At 41.1% G+C, this 18,501-nt stretch overlaps 1 protein-coding gene across 6 annotated transcripts in view; it reads left to right on the forward strand.

Moving 5' to 3' along the window:
* Window positions 1–18,501, forward strand: part of GALK2 (galactokinase 2) — a 133,571-nt gene that overhangs the window by 89,462 nt on the left and 25,608 nt on the right. For all 6 annotated transcript variants that reach the window (XM_045528811.1, XM_045528784.1, XM_045528775.1 and 3 more), the window contains 3 exons: window positions 1,770–1,868; window positions 3,360–3,512; window positions 15,028–15,238. In XM_045528811.1, coding sequence (XP_045384767.1) covers window positions 1,770–1,868; window positions 3,360–3,512; window positions 15,028–15,238 — 463 coding nt within the window. The remainder of the gene's footprint in view (window positions 1–1,769; window positions 1,869–3,359; window positions 3,513–15,027; window positions 15,239–18,501) is intronic.

The raw sequence follows: 18,501 nt of genomic DNA on the forward strand, positions 1-18,501 counted from the left end.
AACATGACACAATTAAAAGACAATAATAAGCACTGTGATTCAGCTCATGTTAGTTAAGTCGACTCTGGTCTAGGTGCTGCATGAGCTCTCATAGACTGGTAGATAAAGAGACAAGTAAACCCACACTTAAAAAGTGTGGTTCAGTAGCCAGGCACAGTGGTGCAAGGCTGTGGTGCATGGTCCCAAGGAGGCTCAGGTGGGAGAATCACTTGAGCCTAGGAGTTTGAGGCCAGCCTGGGCACCATAGCAAGACCCTGTCTGAAAAAACAAAACAAAAACAGATAGTTCTATAAATGATAATAGAGTTATAAATATAGAGTGTAGAGGAGGGGTTATGTGGTATGTGTGCACTTGAGTGGTGGTGCATATTTCAGGGGAAGGTGATGCTTGAGTTGTTGATTAGTGGGGGATGCTGGGGAGAGGAGCATTGAGCAAGGAGGATAGAAAAATAGTACCTGTAAAGGCAATGAGACATGAAACAGCCCTGGGAGTGGTAAAGAACAGCATTTGTTTAGTGTTCCTGAATGCTGGAGCCTAAGGATTACAGTAGTAGTGGGAGAGCAGGCTGGAGAAATGAGCAAAGGTTAAGTCATTAAAGATCTTGTGTACCATGCTGAGAAGTATGAACATTAAGGTGTTGGCAACTAAGCAGGGAAAAGATGATGATATCAGTGTTTCAAAATGATTACTCTGGGAACATCTTCCAGTAAAACAGGTGAGAAATAAAGGGCCTGAATCAAGTCTTAGAAAAAAGAAAAACCGAATGAATAAATAGTGTGAGTAAATAAATGATACTAAGTATTAATATAAGTGCTGTGTAAGTTTAGAAAAAGGGGACACTACAGTGGGAACAATATTTGAGGAAGACCTTATGATGGGGAAGGATTTGAGTGGTCAGCCACTTGCCAATAGTAGGTAGCCAATAAACTGGTAGTAGGTACCCAATAAACTGGATATTGACTATTAATAGGATTCATGTAGGAGAGAAGACAGGAAGTAATACCAGGTTGCATAGACATTTGTGAGATGGTCAAGGAGACAAATCTAGCTGGATAAGAGTGGTAGATAATACAATTTCATATGCAAATTGGTCCCAGATTTTAGAAGGCTTTGAAATACAGGTTGAGGAGTTTGGACTTATTTCTTAATCAATAGGAAGCAATTAAGATTCTTAAGCAGATATTTCAAGATTTTCAGTTAGGATTAGACCTGCATTCCTCTATTAGGCCCCTTCATCTTGGTTGGAGGAAGATGTATCTTGGTGAGATGACTCTAGTTCTGATTATTACATTTAATGGGAATGCCGAACAGACTGCATTACCTTTGGATGGGAAAATAAAGGCAAATGATCCTATTAGCTGCGGGTAGACTATAGAATAGTCCATTGTTGGGAGACAAAGGAAGCTGAGGCAAAAATGAATGAGTGCCCTTATGAAATTTTCAGTGATGCTAGTCTAGATAGGGATGGAGTAGATAGAAAGATGGGAGAAACTGCTTACCCTAGGGAGGCAGGCACATCAAAAACATAGCGTGCACAGTCAGTATGTTATTCCATACCCATAGTAGAGATTATTAATTGATCTTGGTGTATTTTCCCATCATGCTCAATGGTAGTCTGGAGCCCTTGTTAGTGCAATGCTCTAGGCAGCTACTATTAATTAATCAGAGTTGGCACCAGAATTCAAACCTATTTATCATGCCTGGAGTAAGTAATGGATGAGAAATAGATTTTGACTATTCACAGTACAAATCAATTTTTACGTTTCCAGGTGGAACTTGCGGAAATCTGTGCGAAGAGCGAGCGTTATATTGGCACTGAAGGAGGAGGCATGGACCAGTCTATATCATTTCTTGCAGAAGAAGGGACAGTAGGTGTCATTCCAAATAGGAGCTATTTGGAAATATCAAGTAGGGAAATTCACATGGAGAGGAAGGCCTTGAGATCCCAAGCATGCTTGGTTATACGCAGCCTATTATATTAGGCTCGATTGTAGGGTGTTAATTTCCCAACTGCTTTGTAACTCAAAGCTACTACCAGTTAACCTACTGTTTTCATGTTGATCACCCCTCCCTTAAGCTTCCAGAATCATACTTCACATCTATTTTTCTCATGTGTCTAGTTTTTCCCCTCCTCCTCTCTTTTTCTTCATTGTTAAGATGATATTTCTCAATACCCTAGTTATTGGGATCTCATTTCCCGCTCCTGTCCTAAATCACTTCATCGCATGACATTTTCATAATCTCATGTTAGTTTTAAACCCAAATGTTAGTTCTCTTACCACATATATTCACAACCCCTCTTTTTATAATTTACTCTTTGGTTTCATTTTTCTCTGTCAACATTTTTGGGGCTTCAGCGGTGGGAAAAAGAATGTTGACAGTAAGCCAGGAATGAATTCCTTAGCCAGATACCACTTCCCTTTGGCTATCAACTCCCTTAGGCAGAGCAGAGGTTTTGGTTGTTGCCCGTAAACTGCTCATTTTTAAAATAGAGCAAACATTTCTTTAAAATGTTTTCTTAGTTTTTCATCAGATTCCTACAGGCTTGGCTATTTTCCAAGAACACCTGGATTCCCTCTTATTAAGAATATTTTTTGTTGATTCCCCTAAGCCAAAGACATAAGGCATGAGGAAATTTGGTTTAATACTAAGAAAATACTCTGGGTGTTTTGGATGAGACCTGACAGACAGACATGAGGGCAAAAGCCCGATGTTAATGTAACTTAGCTATAGCGTCTGAACCGAGTCCAAGTTTTTTAGGCTTGCAAAGCACTTCACCATCTGACCCATGCTTTACCTCTCCATCCTAACCTCATACCACTTCTCACCCCCCAAACTCTAAGCTCCAACCAATTTTCAATACCCATAGCTCCATTAACACCCCACATTGTTTGTTACCTCTGAACTTGCATAAGTTCTTCCCTCTTTTTGACTTCCTATTTGGGGAAAGAAACCCTCTGTCTGCCCTACTCTTGCTCATCCTTTAGGCCTCAGTTTAGATTTCCCTGTTCCAGAGGAGCGGAGCCAATGCTAGGCTACATCTGATCAGGCACTTCAACTACATGTCTGTATAGCATCCTGTGCTTTGCCACCATTGTAACACACTTGGAAACACATTTGTCTACTTGACTGTATTTCCTACTAGATTGTAGGCTCTATGAGAGCAGTGTCACTGTCTGTCTTGTTCACTGTTGTATCTCCAGTGTCTAGTACAGTGCCTGGAAGTCAATAAATACTATTTGAATGAATGAATGAATGATTTTTTTTGACAAAACACTTTGTTAAGGTAAATAAATGCATAATTGATTAAACATTTTCTGAATTCTAACATATCTCACCTGTTATTTTTCTTCCTGTAGGCCAAGTTGATAGAATTTAGTCCCCTGAGGGCAACTGATGTGAAACTCCCAAGTGGAGCAGTGTTTGTGATTGCCAACAGTTGTGTGGAAATGAATAAGGCAGCAACTTCCCACTTCAATATCAGGGTGATGGAGTGTCGGCTGGCTGCAAAGGTATGAATGTGACAAACCAGTGAAACTTGAAGTAGACTTTTTCTTGTCCTTGTTCTCTTTGTTTCCTATTACTTTATATCACATTTTAGGGCAACATTCTGACTGCAGCAATATTCTAACTGAAGGTCCTTGGGTACAGAGCAATCTGACTTCAAACTTAAGAGACAGATAAAGCAATAGGTATGCCCTCCAACCTCTAGCTCTTTGGAAGCTATGTGAACTTTGCAGTTGAATCCTCTGGGGTGGCATTGGGAATAAAAGGACTGCTTATATCTGTGAGGTATAGGCCATGGGTTAGGTCTAATGGGTGGAAAAAGATAGTTGGGGGCAATTGATGGGAAGTGACCACAGCTGGTCTTGTTTCCTCAACAAAAGTGATGGCAACTTCACCCTTCCTGGTCCTCTCAAATGCAGTTTTTATACTGGGCTGTTACTGTTCACGCCAAAAATACAGGTTTATTACAACCCCCCGGTGCCCAGAAAGAAGACTTCTTTATATGTCTACTAGGGAAGCACAGTCCAGAAGGGAGTCTTGGCAAGTCTCTTTCCCACAGTTTAGAAGACCCTCACAGTTAAGCCTTAAACCTGTTTAGAAAGTATTCATTGAGTAGCTGTTGTGTACCTTGCAGGATGAAGGTAGAGAGAGGAGTACAGGGACATAGGATTAGAGAGAGTAGACAGTAGAGAAGAGAAGAAGAGGGTTAAAGTTAGGGGATACAAAATAGGAAATGGTTAGTATGTGATCAGGTCGTAAGTAATTAGGTGCTCCAAAAAGTGGCACAGAAATTAAATGTTATGGAGGATCCAGAATGACACACTGTAGGACGAGACAGTATCCGCTCGTCTCTGTTTGTCTACATCTCCTTCCATGTGTGGTTGCAGGAACTCACTCCAGCTTTAGCCTGTATCTCACCTCTGTCTCTCTACTGAATACTTTCTATTGGACTTCATGCATTCTAGTATTTTGCATTAAAAAAGTCTACCCTAGACCTCACAACTCTCTCCAACTACTGTGTCTCTTTCGACTTTCTCATTTTCTTCACAGTTAAACTTCTCAAAAATTGCTCTCTATATGTTCTTTATTCCTGTACCTCTCATTCCTTAATCTACTAAATTCTCTCTTCTGCCTTCTCCACAATATTGACTTTGCTCTTAGCCCACCAAAGATATTTTTATAGGCAAATTCAGTGGACTCTTTTTAGTCTTTATTCTATTCCTTATTGTTTTCCCTTTATCTTTCAACAAGGTTACCAGTCTCTCCTTCTTGAAACATTCTCTTTCTTTGGTTTCCAGTACAATTCACTTCATGTTTTTTTTTTTTTCTTTCCATTTTTCTCACTATTTCTTCCCCACCCCCTGCCAGGAGTGAGGGGTTGGTGGCATTCACCCTCCTCCCACAGACCTTTAAATGTTGATGTTCTTTGAGGCCTTGGCTTTGGTCTTCTCTCCTTTCTTGTGGTCTTCCCTCTGTTGATCTCATGCCCTCTCACAGTTTCAACTTCCATCTCTATGCTGATGAATTCCTAATGAACACCTTCAGCTAAGGCCTTCTTGGCTAAGCTCCAAACCTGTATAACCAATACCTTATTGAACATCTCTACTTGAATGAATCATAGACCTCTCAAACTGATCATGTTAAAATTGAACTCAATCTTCCTCTCACAAGCCTTTTATTCTTCCACTGGTACCATCGTCAGTTATTGACTGTCACATCAGACTTCTCACTGTTCCTTAAATCCATGCTTGTCTTTTTCCCATTTTTCAAATAACAGAGTGATGGTTAAAAATTTAAATCTGAGCAGGTAATTCCCCTGCTTAATGCCTTTCAAAAGCTTCCCATTGGGATGAAATAAAAAGTTCACATCAGTACCCGGACAGCTGCCAGATCTGAAACTTGTGTACTTCATCTCTTCATCTCTTAGCATCACCTACTTCTACTACACTCCCACCATGAGGCTCGTTCCCATCTCAGGGACTTTGCACATGCCTAGGACACTCTTCCCCTAGCCCTCTTTGAAGTCTCAGTCTAAATGTCCTTCAGGGAATCCTTTCCTTGACTTCCTTCTTCCTAGGCTAAGCTGGAGCCCCGTTTATATTTTATAGCACTTGTAATTCTCAGTTATGGTACTTATCACAAGTATTTGTTTAATATCTGTCTCTCTTTTAGATTCAGTTTTACATGAGAGCTGAGACTGTGTCCATCTTGTTAAATCTTATATCCCTAATGCTTGGTGTGGTGGTTAGGGTGGAGTAGACACAGACAAACATCTGTTGAATAAATGAATGATTACTCCCTTTCTCACCTGCTCTGTCTCAGTTATTTTGCTCAATTTCACAATTTTTTACCGGTGTCTGTTGTGTGCCCAGCATTGGCCTAGGTCCCGTGGAGATGTGTAAAGTGTAGTTTTCCCTTGTTGTTACTGACCCAGCTCTTCTCCTCTTACTCCCACCCCCTCAAGTGGTGAAGTTGAGGAGAGTAGAGCTATGATGAATCAGAAAAATAAAAGCTTTTTGTTTCTGGAAAATTTTGGGTTATACATTTTTTTTTAAATTGTGATATAAATGTTTTAAATTTGGAATTTATTCATTAAGGTAGTTTCTAAAAAATTATGTAATAGAAATGTTTAACATTAAACTTTTCACAGCATCTGATCAGTACATATATGCAGAAGAAGTAGTGCAGTAAACTTTTCCATATCAAGGGTTTAGTGAACTCTTTTTTCCTTTAGGACACACTTCCTCTTTCAGGAGATGGAAGACATTAGTGTTTTATTTGTTTGAGGGCCTATTCTTGCTGACCTTTTATCTTGAGGATGATGAGTAAGTGTGGCCTTCCAAAAGAGACCTCAAACATACACAACATTGTTTTCAAAGTTTTATCATGAAATTAGGTATCCTCTACCACTGCGGTCCCCACCCCCGGGCTGCTGACCCGTACCAGTCCGAGACTGTTAGGAACGGGGCTGCACAGCAGGAAGTGAACAGCGGGCAAGTGAGCAAGCAAAGCTTCATCTGTATTTACAGCCACTCCCCATCTGCTCGCATCACCGCATAACCTCTGCCTCCCGTCACATCAGCATTGGCATTAGATACTCATAGGAGCTTGAACCCTACTGTAAACTGCACATGCAAGGATCTAGGTTGTGTGCTTCTTATGAGAATCTAATGCCTGATGATCTGAGGTGGAGCTGAGGCAGTGATGCTAGTCCTGGGGAGCAGCTGCAAACACAGATTATCATTAGCAGAGAGGTTTGACTGCACAATAAATGGGATGCGCTTGAATCATCCCCAAACCACCCCGCCCAGCCTCCGTGGAAAAATTATCTTCCATGAAACGGGTCCCTGGTGCCAAAAAGGTTGGGGACTGCTGCTACCAGATCCATAGGTGAGCCGAAATAATTATGAGACATGTAAAATGGGTTCATGTTGTGACTACTCTCCTCCAAAGATGCAAGAAGAATATGAGCAATAAAATTGTGGTGCTGAAGCTCTAGAGTAAAAGTTATTGGGATGTAGGAATGTCTTTTGAGAATTAACTAGAAAAGGGGAATCTCTTTTGGAAGCAGTAGTAGCTGAAGATCTTAATCCACTCCAGAACCTCCTGTTCTTGAGGATGTTTTCTTGGTTTAACTGCATAACTCCATATGCATTTTAGAGGTACTTTGGTCAGCAAAATTGGCATCTGAATTCAGCTTTTTGCCACACACTCCTCCCAATTGACGTAGATAAAACACATTGTTTTAAATACTCTGAATTTTTGTCTTTTAAAATGTGGAAGTAAGAAAAGTGAAAGACTTTATCAAGATGGAGAATGTTTTCTAAATCATGTTGCTGCAAATCACTAAAATCCAAGGTCTGTACAAAAAGGAAATGAAGATAAAACTGCTAATATGGGCTCCACTCACAGATGTTGATGTTAGAAATACGCTTTTGCTTAGGGTTATAGGCTGGGATTCTACTAAGCATATTTTCCTTGTAATATGGTTCCATTCTTCTATTTTTGGCAACATGTGAATAAATATAATTTTTGTTTGAAAATGGTCTAATTAAATAAGGAAATAAACACCCATGTAAAAAGGTAAAAAAGCTTATGTCAATCTGGACAACCTTTCTGTTTTAAGGCAATAATAATGAAGTGTCAGTTGGACAATGGCTAATCAGGATAGTTTTGAAAATAAGAGTAGTTAGAGCTCCACATGGCAAAGTTGTAATGAATAACATTTATTTTTCCTCTCCTCCTATACTTCCAAGATGCATTTTTTTGAAAATGAGTACCTTTTATATCTAGTTAGCATAGGGAAGCACACTGAACCAACAAAGACAATTTTTCATTGTTTTGCTTTAATATTAACAGTTTCATCTATTCTCAAGTTTCCTTTCTCTCTCTGTCTCTCTATCTGTCTCTCTCTCCACCAGTTTTAAAAAACTAATTGATGCAGAAGTCATTAAGAGTCTTGTGAGCATTTGAACTAAAATTAAAAATATTTAAATGCAAACTCAATAGAGATTTATAATTACTACTTGTTTAAATGATACTTTTAAGTGAAGCACATTTTTATGTTTTTAAATTAACAAAGTGGCCAGGGATCTTTAGTGGGCACGATTTTTCATATTTTACACATATTTAGTGGCTTAAACATTTCCAGAAATGTTTTATGTCTACAAAGAGAGTATCCCTTAATTATATTGAGAAATAAAATGTGTGCTGCCCATAATAAGTATTATGGTAAATCAAGTAGGGAAGAGAAATTATACTGTTCCTTTTTGCATACCCTGAGCTCCTTGTGGCCACATGTGAAGCCGTGTAGGAGAGAGATTCATGTGGTCCTTTGACATTTCAAGGGACATTTCCAGTGATTCTTTACAAGGCCTGTCTGGTCAGGAGCCGTCAGTCACCTAGCTTTTCAGTTCCTGTCGCTTACAGGTTGATATGAAACTTGTTCCTTGGTGACAGAATGTGAGGAAACGTTGGCATAATAGTTTCAGGGTTTTGGCAGTTTCCTTGAATTTGAACAGAAAAAAAACCAAATACCCAAAAATGCAGCCAGTTTTACTCAGCGTGTTGATTCAGTAGAACACTGTTGGCAGGGAGGGGAAACTTCCCCTTCAACCTGGAAGATTTGCTGAAAGATCAACTCACAATAAGGTGGATTAATAAAAGAAAGAGATTTATTTACCATCATGGGGAGAATCACAGAGTGATTATCCAGTATCCTAATGGGGTCCAGAAATTTATAAATCCTCATTTTAGAGGGGAAGGGGAAAAGAGAAATATAAGTAATTATGTTTTGGAGCAATAAATGGTTACTACGGAGGATGAATAGCTACTTGGAAGAATGAATGTATTGGGGGGAGGAACAAATTGACTTGTGATTCTTTTTGGAAATTAAATTAACCCGAGACACAAGTATTATATTCAACGTGATTTGGTCCAGGTCTGGTTGCATTCTTGATTTTATTTCCTGTAATATATTGAGATAACAGGGAAGGAAAGTCAATTGTTTTTGATGAGTTTGGTTTTTTTAATGAAGGAAGGGGGAAAGCCCCTTCCAAGGCCTGTTGATCTCTAAGGACTTTTAATTGGAAATACTCTTTATACCAAGGAGTCATATTTTGGGGTAAATTCCCTGAAGTCCTTCACCATGGAGAATTCAGAGAATGGTGAGTCCAAGCTGCATGGCAGAGGACATACGTACTGGGAAATAATAGGGGTGATTGTCTAGTAGAACCAGATTGTAGCAGGGCCTTCAGTATTGTGCTAAGGCTCACCCAGGCTTGGTCCTGGGAGCAGTGGGCAGCCTTAGTGTTGTTAGCAAGGTATTTTAGAAATATTAATCTGGCTGGAAGAATATCTGCCTTGGTTGAAAGGTAGTGGGTCTTAGAGTATCAGTGAAGATGGGAGAGATATGAGAGAAGCTATGGCTAGACCTAGTAAAGGGTTGGGTTCAAGGCTCTCTCTGATTGGGTTTCTGTTTTCCTTTTGGCGTACACATCATTACTTTGAGGAATTTTTCCTTGACTACCTCCTCGCCTGTTAGGTTTAGGTTAAAAGCTATTTTATATGCTTTACCCATGTCCTGTAATTTTCAGTTATAGCACTTTATCGCAATTGGATTAAATTCTTTACTATATAATTTTTATTTACCATCTGTCTCCTCTGGTGGGCTGCGAGTGCCATGTGGTCGGGAGTCATGTGTGCCTCACTCACTGCAGTCAGCCAGGGGCCTGGGAAGCAGCAGTTTCCCAGTAGTCACTCATTGCATGCAGATGTGCTGAATGAGGGAAAAGAGTTGATAAGGGCTGCAGTTTCAAGCTGAAATGACGGGGGGTGGGGTGGGCACAGAAGGTATAGTGCTGTCACCGTTAGGTTTGGGGAAGGTAGGATGGTAAGTCTCTGGAAAGTGGGAGGTGATGAAAATTCCTCATGGAATCTTCTTATAAGTAGTTGGGAATTTCATCTTGGAATGTATCTCATGGCTAGGGCTATAGCCTTCAGGTGTATTTGTTTTGAGATAACAGTTGAAACCAAGAGCTGAATTCAGTGTGCTGAGGGAAAGAATGTGGCAAGAGAAGATCAAAAGGCCAGGGATAAGCTTGGGAGATTGCTTCAGTTAAATACGGAAAAGAGAAAGGTAAGTCATAGAAGGAAATGGGATAAGGAGCAGAGAGGTGAGAGGGAAACCAGGAAAACTGAGTGCTACAGAAGTAAATACAGCAGGGAATGTGAAGGCGGGTACCGAAGAGTGTCAGAAGCCACTGATTCATGAAAGATGAAGATGACTGAGAAAAGACCAACGGCCTTGGAAGTGGTGTCTGGAGATGAAGAAGGACCTTTGGGAGGCCACATTCAATAGTTAGAGTGGTTACTGAGAGCCTGAAAGCAGTGAGGATGACCACTAGTTCTAGGCGTTAGACAGTGAAAGGGAGAAATGAAGAGTGGTTGCTTTTGGATAAGGCCTTTTCGGATAGAAAACATCTGTATATGATGTAAGGCATAGGAAAAGGTGCCACGTAGGAGAGAACTAGCTAGAGAGGCAGGAGAATGTCGGGAGGGAAGGAAACTTGATCCTCCTAGAGTGCCTCTTCTGGACCAGGCAAGGTGCAAGGTGTTTTTATTATCATCTTATTTAATATTCGCAACGTCTGGTGAAGTAGCCATGAGTGCCTCACTTTACATACTGGGAACTTCAGGCCAAGGTTTGTTGTGACTTGTTTTAAGTGAGTTGAAGAGTCCAGGTCTGCCTTCGCCTCTGCTCTTTTCATTGTGCCCCTTAGGAGGTGGGCACGAGTGGGATGCAGAGCACACGCTTGGGGTTGCCTCGGAGAAAAGAGAGGCTGTGCTGGGAGTTCAGGGGGGATTGTAGTAGGCCCAGTCCACACAGTCAGGTTTATTCTGTGGCCTTAAAACTAACGTGGAGAACATGACAATGGGGATGACTAAGACTGGGGAAGGCTGACGTGGAGAATGTGTTTGCGATGGCTGCGAGTGGCGCGCGGACACGAAGCCGCTAACTGCTGTGGAATACTGGGGAAGGGCTTCATGTAGTTGGGAGAGGGGCGAGGGGACGATAAACAAAAAAAAGTATCCACAATCAAAGCAGCTCCATATGATCCCATTTATGTCAAACTGTATGTGCGGAGGTGTGTATCAATAAATGTGTATTAACAGAATGGTTATCAAAATGGTGGTTGGCGATTAGCTCATTGGGATGAATACAGATGATTTTATTTATTTCAGCTTTTTGTGTACTTCAAATTTTTATCTGTTTGAAATTTGTACATGTCACAAATCAAATTTTTATAAATGTGATTTGTGTCCCGTATGCTATTGTAAACACAGCTGCTTTTGTTGTGTGGAAAACAACTTGTTGAATGAATTGTTCCTCAGAGAAGAGATTAGAAATTTTTCTGTTTGGTGACCTGGTGAGGAGAAGACTGGGTGCTTTTCCCATCGATGTGTTAATACTACCAAGTGCAATGAGAAAGTCAAAGAGAGGTTGATTCTGACAGGTTCATATCTTAGCAATCTCCCTACCATACCCTTTTACTGGAAGCCCCAGCGAGCCTTGGACCAAGAGCTTTTTCTGGCTGTAGCAGAGGGCTTAGTATTTTTTGTGTGTGTCTGGTACAACCTGAAAGTGCTAGGATGTTAATACCCTTGAGAGCACCCTCAACCAATGAGGACTGGGAGGGAGTGGGTAAGTACTCCGGCTTCCTTGCCCTGGGGTAGGACACGTCTGAGGTTTATGCGTACAGGTTCCAGAGGGCCCAGCAGGCCCAGCCTCACCTGTTCTAATCAGTGCACCTCATACTGGCTTCTCTTCCTGTCTCACTTTCCACTCTTCTACCTGTGCTTCTTGGGATCACCCTTCCCCTCAATTCTTGCTCTCAAATTCTTGTTTCTGAGGGAAACCAACCTAAGACAGAGTCCTAGCATTATTTATTTAGTGCTTCTTTCCATGACTGTGGACAAAGCACTTGTTGCCTGCTTTCTTGTCCACAGAGCATGGAGCAGAGCTCAGGAATCTCCCAGAAGTGGTATCTGATATAAATACTTAATGTTTGCCATGGTAAAAAGAAAATGGTGGATGTTGACAAAGAGGTACTTCTCTTATTTCCCCACCCTGCTACTGAGTGAAGAAATTGTGACGAAATAACCCACAGCCCTGACTCATAGCCCTGCTTCACAAATGTGCAGTAGGCTAGTCACCAGGGCCACAAGTGCCAAATTCCTCCAAGACATTCTGTCTTTGAGCAACGGTGATCTATCTTACCCACCCATTTCCCTCATCTGCAAGTCATCCTTCTGTGTCCTAAGCCAAATTTCAAAGGGCTTAAGAGGCTTTCCTATTTTACTGCCTCAGAGTAGTGCAATTCAGCAGCTCACGGCTGTGCAGCTGTCATTGAGGGCATGTGGTAGATTTCACCCTTAATTGAAATACCCACCAAATTGGCTGTGCGGACCCTCCAGCTGAGGGCTGAATGACAACTGGGCTCACAGCAAACTGGGATGTTGCTGGCGTGAATGTGAACTTTTTGTGTGTGAGTGCCTTGGTCTGCAGAAGATGAGCATGTAGGGAGGCTGCTTTTGAAAACTGAATCCTGTGTTCTGCAGGCATCCCTTGCAGATTTTCTGCACACACGTATCCCTGGCCCAGTTTTCTTGGACTGAGTGCCTGGGCAGTGTGACTGGTTCAAGTGAGGGTGGGGATGGGAACTTGGAGATCATTATTGACTGAAGGTTCTTAGAAAGATCTCCCCCCCCTCATCATTTAGGGGCATTTCTCTGATGTTTTTCCTTTTTCTTATTTTTCAGAAGGAGCCCATCTGTCCAAATGTTTTGAAATCACTGGAGTGTTCACTTCTAGCACAAATCTTAGTTTGTGCTTGGAAAGACACTTCTAAGATTTGAGTGGTGATTTGAACTTAGATGAATAGCTCGACATAGGTACCGTCCCCACCTCATTGAGAATGTGGCTTTGGACAAGCAAGCAAGAGTGATAATCCCTGGACTCAATTTCCAGCTCTGTTGTTCACTAGTTAAGTGACTTTGGACAAGTCACTCACTCTCATCTCTCTCTCTTTTTTTTTTTGAGACAGAGTCTCACTTTGTTGCCCAGGCTAGAGTGAGTGCCGTGGCGTCACCCTAGCTCACAGCAACCTCAGACTCCTGGGCTTAAGCGATCCTTCTGCCTCAGCCTCCCGAGTAGCTGGGACTACAACGCATGCGCCACCATGCCCAGCTAATTTTTTCTATATATATTTTTAGTTGTCCAGATAATTTTTATTTCTATTTTTAGTAGAGACGGGGTCTCGCTCAGGCTGGTCTCAAACTCCTGACCTCGAGCGATCCACCCGCCTCGGCCTCCCAGAGGGCTAGGATTACAGGCGTGAGCCACCACGCCCGGCCTCATCTCTTAAATAGAGTAATAATACCTATCTTATAGGGTTGTTGAAGATTGTAAGAAATAAAAAGCTTATTTTAAACCATACTGCACTATTATTTTTTGTTAGATTCATTGCTTATCTCAGTTGGATTCTGGATATGTGTTGCCAGAAAGCATTGTTGTTTGTACATCATTGACTTTAGCTCTTTTTCCATATAAAATAAATACATTGTATTTTATTCTTTTGTATTATGTATGTCTTTGTAAGTTTTCACAAATTATTTTTGGCATACATTGGAATATAAAGCAAGAAGAAATGAATTAGATGAATGAACGAGTGGGTCAATCTGTGGAGCTATCAACCCAGCACTGCTAATAAACACTAAATATGCTAAGCAAACAAGGTCAGAAGAAAGGTCTTAGCCTGTGTCCTTGCTTTAAAAATGAAACCATGCTCTGTGAAATAATTGAACAGAAAAACATAATTCTATTGTCTTTTTTCCCAGTTCTGCCTTAAAATCATTAACTCCTTTCAAATATATGAGCTAGGATTTTAAAATCAGGATTAATGAATATAAGAACTCCTGTTATGGACATTCTTCAGAAGTGAGTTGCCCTAACCAAAGTACAATAGTCTTTTGGTAAACCCTGCTTTCTGTTGAAAAGAAAGAAAATCAAATCATTGACATAAAAGAAGAGTAAATCTGATGCACATTTCCTTGAAGACTAATGTCCCCTTCTGTTGCTTATTTCTTTTTGCTGTTTCAACTGTTTGAACCTGTTGTCCTTACACCCAGGCAATGAATTTTATAAACCTCAGGGTGAGAGAAATCTTAACTGTTTTGATTGTCACCTGCTCCGAAGGACTCCATTGTTTGGGAAGAATGAGAGAAACATTCTGGATTGGGGTTCCCATGAGTGGACCTGGTTACAAAGATTTGGTTTGTATTTAACTCTCTCCGTCAGATTGAGGGGTGCTTTAGGATGCAAGTAGGAGCCAAACTCTTTCTTGAGAGTGGAGAAATGTACGGCTCTAGTACTACCACCAGTGACTTAATGAAATGGTTTTTCATAAGGTCACCAATGAGGTTTTCATTTAAAATCCGGGACTTTACTCCAAATGCCCAGATACTTAAATTCATTAACCATTTTCAAAGAGGCATATAGTAAACAGGAAGTGTGCTAATGAAATTGGGCATACAGTATCCATCTCAGGATCCAGGTCACATGGGATTTGAGTCATTTTCTCTAGACTTTCTAGAGAGGGATGTAGTAGGAATGAATCAAATAGGGATAAAAGAATGAAATAGCCCTGAGGGAAAGTGGTGACAGGCCAAAAAAAATCAGTGTGGGATTAGTTGTGTGTTTGTGTGTGTGTGTTTTCAGACAAATGCATAACTTGTCTGAGAGTGTTACACAAGCATGTTTAATTCCAAATATCTGAACCCAGTATGCATTTTCAAGCAATGGTAGGAAATTTAAATAGGTTGAAAGGACAAAAACAAACAAACAAACAAAAAACCAAAAAAAGAAAAAAAAAACAGCTTAAAGTTGAATCTGGCTAGTTAAAATAGTACATACCAAATTCTGAAATGAAAACTGACCATTATCCTGGTTTGAACTTGCAGCTCCTGGCTAAGCACAAAAGCTTGCAATGGGACAAAGTACTGCGGCTGGAGGAGGTGCAGGCAAAACTAGGGGTTAGTCTGGAAGAAATGCTTTTGGTCACAGAGGATGCCCTTCATTCTGAACCCTATAGCCCCGAGGAGATCTGCGAGTGTCTGGGAATTAGCCTGGAAGAATTCCGCACCCAAATCCTGAGCCCAAACACTCAAGATGGTAAGTCTGCCAGAGAAAGGAAGGGTATGGGTTATCCCCCGAGTCACAGCTGGAAGGTTTGCAACTTCCCCGTGGGTCTTACTGATTCTAAAGCACATCTGAGGGAATTTGAAAACTGTCTGTGTTTTGGCAAACTTAATCATCTGTACTCTTAGCTTCATAAATTCATTTATTCATTCTTTCATCAATATTCTGAATAGGCAAAGGTGAATAAGACATGATTTTTGTCTTCAAGAAGTTTATAATTCAATAAGTGTGTCTTTTTTTAATCTTATTTTGTTCCATTTCCATTTTTCTGGTTGTTATATTACTTATATAAAAAAGCCTAGGTTAGAGCAGTGCTCATAACTTCTGTGAAACAATCCTCTGAGCACTAGAAAGTCTCCACTGCACAGGTGGAAACTTGTGACCCACTTTAGTGCGGAAGCTTATTTCTCTTTGCCTGCTGCTTTCAAGTAATTTTGTGTTTGTACTGATAGCGCTAGAAACTGAGGTGAAGGCCACGTAAATGCCGGGGGCACAGGACGGGGCCTTGCGTGGCTGTGCCTCTTAGAGTAGAGGTGGTCTGTTTGTGGGAAGTCAGTACTGCGGGCAAGGACATCGAGTTAAGATTCTGTCATTAGGGTGGGATCATGCAGCGGGGAGGAGCTTGACACAAAAATAAGCCTCAGGGACCCATTTCCATCTCATTCAGTTCAGTTCTACAGCTGGCCATGGGGTGCCTACTGCGGATTTGCTCGCAAAGTAATACCTTAAAGGCTGCAACTGCTGACACTTTGGGATAAGACAAGGGAATCATTTGAGGGCAGGGCTTTGGTTTGTGACATTGTCAGACCCCATTTAATTTGATGAACATTGATTGAGTCTCTAGAACTATGATGAGCAAGCTATGGCCTACTGGCCAAATCAGGCCTGTCACATGTGTTTTTTAAAATAAACTTTTACTATTAACAGAAGACAGCCATGTATTGGCTATGGCTACTTTTGCACTATAGCAAAAATTGAGCAGTTGTGACAGAGACTGAACAGCCCCACAAAACCTAAATATTACTATCTAGCCCCTTGCTGAAATAGTGCACTGACTCCTACTCCAAAAGGCAACAGACCAAAGTTTATGTCAGTTTTACCATAAAAAGGCATAACAGGAACTCTCCCCTTAAAGGAGTAATCTGTGTAACGTGCTAAGAACAGTGCTGGTCATGGAGCGTGAAGAGTGTGGTAGTGGAGGCATGCTTGGGTCTAGGGAGACCAGAAAGGAAAGAAGTCAAAGCCAGCTTTACTACGGAGATAGCAATCAGCCAAAAGTTAAATAATAAATAAGTATTTCCGAGGTAGACAAGCCGTCAGAAAGAATTTCAGGCAGACAAAACAGCAGAGAGAGAGGCAGAAAGGAGTGAGAGATTCTGTGTCCAGAAAACTACAGATAATTGCTTATTTCTTAAAAATAATGTTCATAGTAGAGAGTGATACAGTGTCAGGCTAAGGTTGTAGATGGGCCCAGACCACCAAAGGCCTTGTTAAATACTTTATATGTGTGTGTTTGTCTTTTATAGGTAATGGGGGCATTAATAAATATTTATTGAAAGACGAAGTTGGGTAGGGAATTGGATAGGGGGAGCTTCCAGGGCACGGGCTGTTTTCTTCTGACCTAAGACATTGTCTGATTTCTTTAATTTGGCAAATATGTATTGACTTCTCTGGACTGGGTGGTAGAATACGGGGATAAACAGGACATGATCTCTACCTTACAGTGACTTAATGTCGTTATAACGGGGGAGAGTGCCACGCAACAATCACAGTGAATAATACCTGCTGTGAGAAAGGTAAATACCAAGAGCTCTCAGAATATGGAGGAGAGAGTTGCTAAGTGCCTGAATAAGGCAGCTCAATTTTGAGATAGATCCTGAAAGAAAGCTATGGACTTCCCATACTGGGAGGGTGACTGGCCTCCAGGCAGATGGAACCTGAGTGAAGACATAACAGACACAACAAGTAGCGTATCGGGGAGCATGCGCCAAGAGGTCTTGTGTGTAGTATGAGTCAGACAACAAAAAGACTGCCGAAAGGGATGTCAATGAGGAGACTATTGCTCAAATCTACAGCAAATAGCAAAAGCCTGAGGTAGGGGATTGTTGGTGGATGGCTCAACTGGTAGATTCTCAAGACTGTAAAGGAAAATTCAGTTGGAACTGGCCATTGCCTGTGTCTAGCAAGGAAGAAAGGGAGGGAGAGAGGAAGGTAGGAAAGAAGAAAAACAGAAGGTAAGTCCAAGATATGGATAACTGGGAAAGTTAGGAAATTATAGTTTGGGAAATGATTTTGGGGTCAAGATGATGAATTCATTTATATCTATGTATTTATCTGTCTATCAATCTATCCATCTGTGTATCCGTTACTGAGTTTGTCTGGTGTGATGGCAAGGTATCTAAATAAAGATGTAAAACATGTCAAGATCCAAACGATGTAGTAATTAGATTTAGCAGCAATTGGTAAGGGGGTGAGGAAATCTTACTAGACATTGAAAATACTCACTGTCAAATGATCTTCTTAAAATAGTCTTTTCCTGGTGTCACTTCTTAGTTCAGATACCTTCAGAGGCTCACCATCACCTAATTGCCCAAACTCAACATGTTAAGTTCCTTCTCAGTTTGGCCTTAACTCTGTTGTGTCCTGTCTCCCTTTCGAGCCCATACGAGCCACGTGGGCAGTGTTGCCTTGGTTGGCCTGACGGTTCCATTTGCTAAGTGGAAGCTTGGTCTTGCCTCCATGCCTGGTTAATTTTTTCTATATATATTTTTAGCTGTCCATATAATTTCTTAGAACATTTTTTTTTTTTAATATTTTTTTTTGAGACAGAGTCTCACTCTGTTGCCTGGGCTAGAGTGCCATGGCGTCAGCCTAGCTCACAGCAACCTCAAACTCCCAGGCTCAAGTGATCCTCCTGCCTCAGCCTCCCGAGTAGCTGGGACTACAGGCATGCGCCACCATGCCTGGCTAATTTTTTCTATATATTTTAGTTGTCCAGCTAATTTCTTTCTATTTTTATTAGAAACAGAGTCTCACTCTTGCTCAGGCTGGTCTCGAACTCCTGACCTTGAGCAATCCTCCCACCTCGGCCTCCCAGAGTGCTAGGATTACAGGTGTGAGCCACTGTGCCCGGCCAATCATAGCTTTTGATATAGTACAGGACACTGGTGTAGATTGCTCTTTAGGAAGAAATCTGGAGTCAATGGCAAAGAAATAAAAACAAAATGACTTGTTAT

This window comes from Lemur catta, chromosome 1 (assembly GCF_020740605.2).
Source record: "Lemur catta isolate mLemCat1 chromosome 1, mLemCat1.pri, whole genome shotgun sequence".
In the NCBI taxonomy this organism is placed as follows: Eukaryota; Metazoa; Chordata; class Mammalia; order Primates; family Lemuridae; genus Lemur; species Lemur catta.